At 34.0% G+C, this 12,599-nt stretch overlaps 1 protein-coding gene across 4 annotated transcripts in view; it reads right to left on the reverse strand.

Moving 5' to 3' along the window:
- Window positions 1-12,599, reverse strand: part of cu (NADP/NADPH phosphatase nocturnin) — a 94,725-nt gene that overhangs the window by 43,085 nt on the left and 39,041 nt on the right. Inside the window, exon 2 of one of the 4 annotated variants that reach the window (XM_072544614.1) lies at window positions 5,668-5,872. The exons of 2 other annotated variants lie outside the window; for them this stretch is intronic. In XM_072544614.1, coding sequence (XP_072400715.1) covers window positions 5,668-5,729 — 62 coding nt within the window. In that variant the 5' untranslated portion in view covers window positions 5,730-5,872. Of the gene's footprint in view, window positions 1-5,667; window positions 6,105-12,599 lie in introns of those variants that run through there. One more of the 4 variants, XM_072544615.1, reaches the window with a different exon arrangement.

The following is a 12,599-nucleotide window of genomic DNA, read 5'->3' on the forward strand; positions in this document are numbered from 1 at the left end:
TAAAGAAATACAATAATTGTGTCAAATTTAAATTTAGAAAAGGCTGCACTAGTAAAAATTCGGTTGGATAATGTGACCTTTTATATCAATCTCAAACAATTATTGTAAAAATAAAACTGAAAGAAATGTGAAGAAACTGGCAGAATTACAACGGGAAATGAGAAATATAGATTAAGACTATTTGAATAATACCAATCAGTTATAAGTGCACAATCAAGCGATTTAAGAAATAATCCAAATTCTGGTATCGCAGTAATTTAACGGCAGAAAAAATACTGAATACATGCAAATGTAGATGCTGTGACCATGTGGAAGTTATGGAATCATAATCAGCAGTGATAAAAGTTAATGGGTTTTTAGTTAACGATAATAGATTGCTGATGATACCGTAATAACAGCTGATAATTTAGAAAATCTAGAAAGAATAATAAATAAAATGTTAAGGTAAAGTGAATAATATGGATCCCTGAATAGGAAGTCCACCAGTTCCTCTCCTAATAAGTGATGTAGTACCAATAAATGCCTCCTTTTAAATTTAATGTGTTTTCTCTTTTTGATTGTGTTCTGTTTCTCCCTAAGTGTCTTTGATTGTCCTTAATTGTTTTAATTTTAATATTTTTAATATATTTGACATCACAATTTTCTGCCAAAACAGAAACCAAATTCAATTTATCAAAATTTGATAATTACAAGTTAGAGCAATTGCACACCCACAAAATTATATATCTAACTTCATTCATTGTCATATAACTATCCTTTTGAAAAAATTCAATAAATTAACACATATTTCTAAAATATATCTATGGAATAAATTAATGTAAATAACTTTTAATAATTTAAATAATATAAAACATCACTTTCATTTAACAAACAATTACATAATATCTACTTCCTATTTCATTTGTTAATATCTCTTCTCTCAAGAACTTCCCCGCTAATTGTCAAAACAGTTACAATAAAACCGATGATTACCCATCACCAGCAATCCAGGATAGTTTGAACTCTGTTTTCCGAATCATTAATTAATAATTCTTGTACCGGCATCATTTAATTTATCTGGTACCGTTAGACCTGAAGATGCTTTATGCTAAGTGTAGTAAGCAAAACCGGTCGTTTTGGTGGTAAAATTAAATTGATTGTAAGTCTTATTTTATTTCTTTTACCTAAAGTTCGATCGAAATGTTCGATTAAGAACATTTTTAAGCAGTTTCAAAAGTTGTTTAAAGACACTACTGGGAATAATCTTACCATGAAATACAAGACCTATTTCAAGTTTTTCGGAAAAACTAATTTTACGTTCAAAAAACCGAAAACCGACACATGGGATTATTATCGTGAGTGTGAAATCGAACTGGAAAAGAACCGGAATGATGAATGCCGTGTTGATCACAATCTCCATAAAAAGAGACTCGAGGCATATTCCAAGCTAAATAATGATTACTTGAGAAAGGCAACAGATGATAGTGGCATTCGTGTCCTGGAATTTGATTACGCACAAAATCTACTGTTGCCAAAACTCAGCATAACAAAACAGTTCTATAAAACACTTTTATGGATGTACGTATTCAATATACACGTAGTAGTAGTGTTGCTTCATTCATCTTTGACTGTATTCACAATAAATTAGCAGATTATCCTAATACCAAACATATTGTTCTTTTATCAGATGAAGCTGGAGGCCAAAATAAAAATCAGACTTTGTTCCGGCTTTGTTCTTGGATATCAAAACTATACAGAGTCGAAGTGACATTTATTTATCCTGTTCATAAACACTCCTTTAGTCAGTGCGATAGAAATTTTAGGGTTATAAGACAGGCCTTAAAAAAAGTTTAAGATGTCGAGGAACCCAAGGTCTACCTAGAAAAAATCGTACAGTACAGACAAACTCCTTCTCCTTTCTGCCCCAAACATCACTCTTCTATAATATATATTACGTTAGGAATGTTCTACGATTAATTTTCGCAAGGGACTCCTGGTTCGAAAAAATACAAAATTAAATTTCTATTACAAAAAATTACTTTTGTATTAAAATACACAAATGTGACTAAAACTAAAAGTTTTATTTAATTCAGTTTCCTTCGGTGGTACAAATTCGACTCAACTTATTTTCATCGGTAACACTGGTCACACAAGTATCAACATAAAAAACAGTCATAAGCTTTTAAATTATGCTTTTAGAATACGGATTATCATTACAACATTACTCCAGCGAATTTGTTAAATGAAACTTTATAGTGGCACCCAGAAGAAATGGACTACAATTGATTCCAAAAACAACCCTCTTGTGTCGAAATACAAATTCCTTTCCTTCATCGTTCGCCCATAGGAACCTCAAAAAATCTCTGTCCTTTGAATGTATAGAAATTTGAAGAAATGCCTTTCGAATATCCGACACAACTCCTACCTTTTGTTCGTAATAGAACAGAAGGAATAAGTTCAATAAGATTAGGTCCCACCTCCAAACACTGATTTAAAGGACAGCCCTCTTTATGAGATGATGCGTTAAAGACTGGCCTAATTTTTGTGGTTTCACTATTATTTTTAATAACGGGCCTGTAAGGTAAATAATGCACGCTATTATTCTCTTCGGGATTATTCACTATTTCAATCACATACGATTCAAACAATTAAGACCTTTTTAACTTATTTAAAGTATTATCTTACCTTCTCCTAGCGACAACTAAATTATCTGAAATTAAAGGATGCTCGTTCAACCAAGGTAACATAACTTCATACCTGCCTTCGCTGTCACGTCGTACAGTCTCATAGAAAAAAATTCTTAGCCTCTTTGGCTGCCACCTCTCGTGTCATTTTTTCTATAGGGTCGGTTATCCCAATAACATCAAGCTTCCAGAGTTTCGCTACAGAAGAATTATCAACAAACAACGAAAATGTATACTTGTAATAAAATTAGAAGCAACTGCCGGCACCTTGTCCATAAGAGTCCAACCTAACAAAGTTTCAACTGTTACAAGACCACATTGTAACTCCTCCCTGTATACAATTTGCCTACAATATCAGCTCCAAACAAAAATTGTAATCGGTGCTGTCTTTCCGACATCGCTGAGTGAAATATTCATCTCACTGAGTTCCTCAATCCAAGGGCCGTCATAAATAGAAGAGACATCTGCACAAATTTTTGGTTGATCTAAGGCTTCAAATGAACAAGCGTAGGTTCCTTCACACGCACTTACCTCGTACAATTTATGTCGTTATTTAGAAGTGCTTCTGCCGCCAAATAACGCATGTACAATCTTTTCCGTTCCCTTAGCAGAAAATCCCATTTCTTGCGCGGTACTTTGTAAAATATATGTCCTCTGCGATCCAGTGTCAATAAGTGCCCATAATTGTTTAGTACCATGTGCACTTCTTATTTTTATTCAAATTAGCAAGCGTCTGATCCTCAGTTATATTTTCTTTCGAACGGGTAGTACTTGAGGTCGATGTATCAATTTTATTAACAGGCAAATTAGGGCACATCAAAACAGCATATGATCTACAACATAATATACAGTTCAAACGTCCTCTACACTTTTTAGAAGAATGTCCTACTTTCAGACATCGAAAACAGGTTTTCTTTTCTGACAATGTTCGACGTTTCTGCTCCATAGTAAATTTTTGTGCTTTAAAACAATTTGTAGTCATGCTGCCTCTCACAAAATACACACCTGTAAACCTCATAATTTACTAACCCAGCAGCGGTCGCTAAGGGCTGATCAGTTCCTTGCTTAGGTATTTCTACATTTTTCTTGGCAACGAGGCTATTGAATTTATATTTATTTTCAGTCGGTAAACCAAAACCTTCCGTTTCTAAATCAATTTTTTGTTCATTTTGAACTTCACTCTGTAAAAAGCTCGTTAGCCCACTCAATCTTGTTTCTAAAGTTGTAACTTCAGTTTCTACGATATTTTCCATGGACACGGAAACATAAGGCCTTAAAAATTGTGAAGATCTGTGCCATAGTCGAATCATATCTTCTGGCAAACATGACTCAATAAGAGGAGACAATATCGCCGCATACTAGTCAGCAGTTATGCCTAAGGTCTCAAGTGAACGAAGTTGACTTTCAATCATATCATAAAGAGCAGAAATATTACAAGAACTACTAGAAACTCGACTCAAAATTAACTTTAAGAGCTCTCTAATATAAACTTCAATCTGGAGATCCTCTCTGCCAAACCTAGACTGTAAACTCTGAATAATTTTTGAGTAATTGTCGGTTACTGCAGGAAAACTCTCCACTAATCGTCTTTGCTTACTAGACTCTACAGAGGCTTGTCTCAAATAAGCTATCTTATCAGTCAAATCAATTGATGGATCGTCTCATAAACAGGATTGTCCTTCTTTAAATCAGTGTTTGGAGGTGGGGCCTAATCTTATTGAACTTATTCCTTCTATTCTATTACGATTCAGACAACAAAAGGTAGGAGTTGTGTCGGATATTCGAAAGGCATTTCTTAAAATTTCTATACATTCAAAGGACAGAGATTTTTTGAGGTTCCTATGGCTGAACGATGAAGGAAAGGAATTTGTATTTCGACACAAGAGGGTTGTTTTTGAAGTCAATTGTAGTCCATTTCTTCTGGGTGCCACTATAGAGTTTCATTTAACAAAGGCGCTGAAGAAATGTTGTAATGGTAATCCGTATTCTAAAAACACAATTGAAAAGCTTATGACTGGGTTTTATGTGGATAATTTTGTGACCAGTGTTACTGATGAAAATAAGCTGAGTCGAATTTGTACCACCGAAGAAACTGAAATAAATAAAACTTTTAAAGTCACATGTGTGTATTTTAATAGTATTTTTTTTTGTAATAGAAATTTAATTTTGTATTTTTTCAAACCAGGAGTCTCTTGCGAAAATTCCTAACGTAAATTACTGGGATGCAGCACTTCTTATATACACAATATCCCGTGCTGAAGTATAAACCTTGTGGAGCACTGGCTGCTTCTAAAACCTACTTTAAAATGTATACTCCTTTTAAGTACGCAAGAACGTTGCCACTTGACCTTACTCTTACACCTTTGCCTCTGGTTTCTATTAATCACTCTAAAATAAAAGACGTGAGAGACTTGTTTCAGTACTTAAGAGAAAAAAGTAGAAACTGAAAAGGACAATAAGAGTAGTGTTGATGACTCAGATGGTGAGCAAATTTAGCATAAAATTATATTAAATATAATGTAGTATAAACAAAATAAAAGTTTTCTTGTTGTACAAAAACCTCGATTATTGTTTTAACCCTTGTATACTATAATATATAACTGTAGTATCCTATACAACAATAAAAAGTTATAGGCCTTTCTTGTGCAGAAGACGTTTTAATCTCCCAAATTTGTTCTCCATAAGAAGGAATTATGTAAGCTTATTTTAATACTCTTCATTTGAAAAGAAAAAAAGGACATATTTTATAAAGGTGTTCTCTGTTATTTTCTCAATGGATCGAAAATTCTTGAAACTAAAATACTTAAACAATGCAAGTGTTTGTTCGCCTTAAGCAAATTTCCAAGGCTTGCTATATTGTGCATTTTATTTTTAATGAGATGTAGTCCACAAAAAACCGGTAAAGTAATAATAATTGAACAGATTTTATACACCCCAAAGTCTCTATAACTGAACGACGTTTTTCTTACATGCTATAAGAACGAAAGGTACCTCCAGGACTTACCTAGGTAGGATGTTGAGTCTACTGAAGCGCCTCACGACACGAATCATATTTCTTGTAGCCATTTTTACCAAAAAGATCACTTTTCAAACACAGTTCGTCAATTGCACTTGAAGGTTCTTATTTTACAGTTTTGACTTTTGTTAAAACACACTTTTTGATAATGGTAGCTGCAGGCGCTCGTCCACTTGTATGTCATCACAACCGGCTAAACAAAAGATTAAAAAAATTTAGCACAAAAAAGGTTTTATATAACAATTGCTGATGATCGTTAAGATAAATAATCTCTTGATAGATGTCTGGTACTCGATTGACTGCGTATTTTCTCCCGACTTAACTCGTCGCTTTTCACCGATTTAATTTTAGACCGGGAAATACGACGTGTCACCAACGGTGTTGTTTTGGCGTGATCGAGACTCGAATTGTTTTTAAACAATTTGAAAAATTTTTAAAGCATGAACATAAACAACGCGTTTTGATAAAAACCACGATCTCGATTCCTGTTAAATATCGAAAGAGTAGGTTTTATCTAAGCTTTTGAAATGCTTTATCTCAATAATTGTCTTAATTATCAGTTTTGTTTCGAATTCGAATGTAGCACACGTTAGATTTTTTTATAATAGCGTTAGAGACAAAATCAAGGACACTGAAAGCATCTATAAGTTAGATAAACTTAACGGAAAGTAGACTACCTGGCGGCTATTTAATCAATATATCCAGATAGATAAATGTATTCAATACCCTTCGTCTACTACAAAGCTTATGAAAGTTTATAAAAGTCTATTTATTTGTAAAGATGCATGAAGATGTATTTGTAAATTTGTAAACATGCGTAAAAGAGAAAAAAGAACTACATATAAAATACCTGAACACAAAAAACTATGAGGACTTGGAACTATATAGGAAAAAAATAAAGAAGTGAAAAGAAAAGTGGCAAATGAAAAAAATGAAAGATGGGAAAAAACATGCACAGAGATAGAACACCACATAGGAGGAACGAGAAATTCAGAGTCATGGCGCATCTTAAAGTCGCTCCAAAGAAATAAAACAGAGAAAATCAAGATCGGTCAAATCACAGAAAACGAATGGCAAGAATACTATAAAAAATTGCTAACCGAAGACCGCCCCGAATTCAAAGAATCAGAAATAGACGGAATAGAAATCTACACACATGACGAAATCGAATTAAACCTAGATGAGGTAAAAAGAACGATCAAAACCCTAAAGAACAAAAAAGCAGAAGGTCCCGGCGGAATACCAAATGAATTGATAAAAAACGGATCGGAAAAGTTATTCCGTATGATACATAAAATGTTTGAGAGAGCACTGAATGGAGAAGACTTACCGGCAGAATGGACCCAAGCATATACGACATCAATATACAAGAAAGGAAATAGAAAAAATTGCGAAAACTATCGGGAAATCAGCATTATATCGTCTATAGGCAGACTGTATGGAAAGACCATAAAGGAAAAATTAGAAATATATATACAAGATAAAATCGGAGAAGACCAGGCAGGTTTCACAGCGGGGAAAGCATGCTTAGATCACATTTACACGGTCAAACAACTAATAAAAAAAGAATGGCCAAAAATAGATCCGTCCATCTGGCTCTTGTTGATCTTAAGAAGGCATATGACTCAATACCTAGAACCAAGCTATGGGAAGCAATGGAAGACATCGAAGTTCCACGAAGATTAATAAACGCGGTAAAAGCACTCTACAAGAATAACGAAGTAGCTATTAAAACGGGCAATAGAATATGCAGTCCATTTAAGATGACAAAGGGACTACTACAGGGTTGTTCCACATCCCCCACCCTGTTCAAAAGATTCCTGGAAAAAACCCTGAAACCATGGAAAAGAAAGTGCGAAGGAATGGGTATACCAGTAAGGAACGAATATCTATATACGCTAAGTTTTGCCGACGACCAAATAGTGATCGCACAAGACGAGGATGATCTCAGTTTTATGATGAGAAAACTGGAGCAGGAATATACAAAGAATGGGATGGAAATAAACCTAAAGACTAAAGAAAACTGAATACCTAACAACGGAGAATACAGAAATAAAACAGCTGGAAATAGACGAAGGTAAACAAATCAAAGGAACAGACAAGTATAAGTATTTAGGTTTCATAATATCAAACAAAGGAACAACGGAGGAAGATATAAAAAATAGACTAGGACAAACAAGAGACTGCATACGAAAATCGAACCCGGTACTATGGGATAAGAACATCAGCATGAAAACAAAGAAAAAAATATATAATACCATGACAAGAAGTATCCTTACTTATGGGTGTGAAAATTGGACAATAAATAAGAAAACCAAAAACAAAATAAGAGCAACAGAGATGGAATTCCTAAGGAGAAGCTGCAGAGTAACAAGAATAGATAGAATAAATAACATGGAGATTAAGATGAGAATGGGAATGAACTCCTACATAATAGACTACATCGAACAGAAGAGGTTAACCTGGTACGGACATGTCAGAAGATCAGACCAAAATCGGTGGATAAATAGAATAACAGAGTGGAGCCCGATAGGAAGAAGAAAGAGAGGCAGACCCCGAAGATCTTTCAGAGATAAAGTGGACGAAGCAATGAGTAGAAGAAACCTACAGGAAGGGGACTGGCTAAATAGGAAAATTTGAGAAAACGGTTGAGTTTTACATGGTTTTCTTACGACACCATCTTCACTAAACGTTGACATCAACCTCAGCAAATTAATGTCTATCTTGTGAAGCTCGAGACAAAGACTGTGTGTCATATCAGTTTGCGTCTTCCCAGTCCCCTCTTACCCATTACTTTCCCTTCAATAATTAATTTCAAAAGCTTATTTTTATTAATTTTAAATATTCCTAGTTCCCATTCCCAAAGTCCATTTCAGATTTTCTCTATTACTCCAGTCGTTAGCGACGAAAATACCACTCTAAACCTCTAAAAATCATGTGAACAGGCTGAATTTTGCTGAGAATATCAATTTTGAGAACCCGAAAAAGACGCAAAAAAGTTTGTCACTCTTAACCTCGAGCTTCCCCCTAAAACACCCCCTCGCATTGGGTGAAACGAAACACTTCGATTTACCAAAAATCTGTACGCAGCAGTAAAAAATGTTTTAAACAAGAAATGTAGCTGAAATAATTTTAAACAAAAAGGTTTATTAGCACTTTTTGTGTATAATAAACCGTTCTCTCATAAACAACACTTAAATCGACCGGTGATTTTAAATGTCAGTTAGATGCGCGAAATCAATTTTAAATCAAATTTTTATCAACTCGACTGTAAAAATTCGATATCTTTTGATCAGAGTGTCCTATCGACAAAAATTAAAATGCCTCTTAAAGATGAAGACTGCATATTTCGTATGCAATTTTTGCATTTTACCGCAGATGAAGTCAGTTTCTGTAAAGCTGTTAATTAAATAAACGTTGCACGATTTTTGCAATTGTTTATAATTCTCCTTTTTCGGTTCCTTATTACATTCCCTACCAATGGGGTAGGTAACGAAAAACTACCATTTTATTTCACCCACAAAAGTTTAAGGTATGAGCAATAACTGCGAGCGCGCAACTTCTCGACCGGGGAGGAATGTGTGAAATCCCGCAAAATTACCGGCCAATAAGCTTACTATCTGCAATCAGCAAGATTGTAGAGAGAGTGATACTCAGCAGATTCCAAGCCGAAATAGACAGACTAGATATAATACCAGAAGCGCAATTCGGCTTCAGATCAGAGCACTTCAGCGAGCTACAAGTACTCAGATTAACAGAGTTCATAGCAGCTGGATTTAACGATAAATAGTATACAGGAGCTGCCGTCCTAGACGTAAGCAAAGCTTTGAACAGAGTTTCGCATAAAGGACTAATTTATAAAATGAGAAGATACGATTACAACGGGGTAATGGCGAGACATATCTCTTCGTATTTGAGTAACCGTAGTTTCAGAGTTCTCGGGAACACGGGAAAACTCGGGAACACGGAGGCTGGAGTACCACAGGGAGCGGTTATGTCACCTCTGCTATACACAATATATATAATATAATATAATATCTAGCCAACCTACCTAGAACACCAGGAACTTTACTAAGTCTATATACCGATGACACAGCGATAGTGGCCAAACACAGAAACATAGACATTGCGGTAAACAACCTGCAATCATCGCTAGACGATATCGAAGAGTGGACTTTAAAATGGAAAATCGCATTAAACTCGCATTAAAAAAACGTAGGCAGTACTCTTCAAAAAGAGGCACCAATAAGCAGAGGAATAAGTAACAGTGCAAAACAACCCCATCGAGTGGAAAAGCGAAGCAAAATATCTAGGATTAATCATGGATAAAGGCTTAACATTTAATACACACGTAGACGCCACAATACAAAAAGCCAACATAGCAAAAGCGTCAATAGGAGGACTAGCACAAAGCGATGGGCAATTACGAAAAAGCTTCTCAACACACAGACTAGTTACAGTACATATAGGCAGTACATATAAATCATGAACCACAACACATCTGCTAAAAAGTTAATGACTATAATGAAGTAAAAAATTGAAAGAAATGTATTCAATATGTTAGTGATGAAGAAATGAATATGTGGAAACCTGCTCATATCAGATGATGAAATATTTGTTATTTTTGAGGCTGCGTATACATTTAATCTTAAAAAATTATTTCTATAATATTAATTTTGCACAATCAGATGTTTCTTATCAAAACTGGTTTTTGGAGAGGCCTAATTAAGTCAAAAATCCAAAAAACGAATCATTATCTCAATTTTTGGAATACGTTATCTCAAAAATTATTATCATATCAGTTTCGCATGGTGTCTGGAGGTTAACCGTTTACTTAATGTTCTAAACGGCATGCGACTTGTCATTAATACTTAAATGTCAAGTGGTTTTAAACAATAGTTTTTAAATGGTTCAAAAAGCGTGATGATATAACTTATATTTATAAAGAGAATTCAGATAGAATTCGCTTTTTGTTTGCTATATCTAGAAATTCAAAAATGAATTATAAATCTATACAAAACATTCCAAAAAATACTTGACAAATGCGCCAAGTATTTTTTGGAATAGAAAAAGATAGAATTGCAAAAATTATAAGAGATGGGAAATCTACAAAAGACACGGCAAAACAGCTGGTCTTTGGAATCGCAAATAATACCCATATATTATTAATACGGGCATACGCAAACTCATCACCAATTAGCATAAATGCCCTCGTAGATAGTACTCGGTAACTGACCAGTGGCCTATCGGCAACCGGTAGTTGGTAAATGGTTGCAAACCGCTAAAGTTTGATAATTTGAAAGAATAATCCAAGACCGAATGCAAATAAAATAAAAAAATTGGGGACTATTTCAAATATAACCGGAAATGTTACATGCTTACAAATATTTTCATTAAAAAGTTCTTATTATTTAAATGGGAATAAGCCACAATTAAAGGTAAAAGTACGTTTATTGACGTTTCAATTTCCACTTCGGAAATCATTCTCAAAATACAAACATTAGTAAATTAAACAAATTTTGTTTTTTTGTTACTTAGTGAAAAATTCTTCTAATTCTAATTTAATTTTATCTGACTCATCTATATTGACAATTCAGACATACATTATACATTTTAAAGTAGACGACTTTAAAATGATATTGCCAATATTGTTGAGTTGCGTTCCTGGGACGACTTTACTTATAAGATAGTTCATTCGATTACATGAAATCAACTTTAACTTGAGAATATCCGTCAGAAAAGATCATAACATGTAATTCGTCTTTAAAAAGACAAATACATGCCATGATGACAGTAAAATTCTCCTGTTGGTGATTCCATAGTAAATTATGAGGGAAAACCCAGGAAAAAAACCTCATAATACTATCCCGACATGGTAAGTATTTGATCGTGAATTTAGTTTACCTTCAATAAACACCAAATTCCGATTTTATATGTTTGTTATTTAAAAAACATAAATGATGTATCCTCTATATGTTACTGACTTACCAATACTGGTATTTTCCTTTTAATAACTTCCTCTTTCAATATGGGTAACCAGATCCTACTACATTCTGCCGAGGAATTCGCGACACAATTGGTCTCATTTAGCATAATTAGAGCCGCTTCTTTGATTTTTCTCTTTTTACCATCCGTTTCTTTTAGGACTATATTTGAATCATTCCATTGAACCCTATGTTCATTATCCCATGCGTGTTTACATATTTGAGATCTATATGATGATGTTTGATTTTGGCGTGCAATTTTCGTACCATATGTTGTTTGCGTAGTACTTTGCAGGTGGAATTATCATTGCTTGTTCATTTTTGGGTATCGAATATATTTTGAAAGTTGGGTAAGAGTGGACGTGGAGAATAGGAATTTTTAGGATTATAAGCATACTTGTCTGATTTATACATATTACTGAGTGTGAGGCTTCTAAGAATTCATAGGGGTGTTCTTCATTAAGTATTAGGCCGTCTCGAGTATAAATTGCGAGAAGTGTATTTTGAAGATTGAGTATCTCATGTAGGGTAAGAAGTTCGATATTTGGAATATTGGATTGAGAGATTGTTATTGTTCTTATTAGTTTTTTGATGTATTCATTTATGCTTTGTATTTCTAAAATTTCATTAATTATGGCTAATTATTTGGAAACGTGATCTAATTCATTTGATAATAGGACATTGTTCTCATTCAACTTTTTAAGAAGTATGTCGAATCTGGTGTTAAAGGTTTCGCCATAAGAGATTTGATTATTATACTTTTTTATTATTTAGTTTTGTTTAAGCTCGACTGCAGCGAGATATTGCTGTGGATAAGATGTTCTTGTAATGATTTTGAAAATATGATTACGTCGTCCATGTAGACGAAACAAACTCTGTGTAAAAAGGGGCGTAGAATGTTGTCCATTGATTTTTGGAAAGTTGCAGGACTGCACT

The sequence above is a fragment of the Diabrotica undecimpunctata genome, chromosome 9, assembly GCF_040954645.1.
Source record: "Diabrotica undecimpunctata isolate CICGRU chromosome 9, icDiaUnde3, whole genome shotgun sequence".
Classification (NCBI taxonomy): Eukaryota; Metazoa; Arthropoda; class Insecta; order Coleoptera; family Chrysomelidae; genus Diabrotica; species Diabrotica undecimpunctata.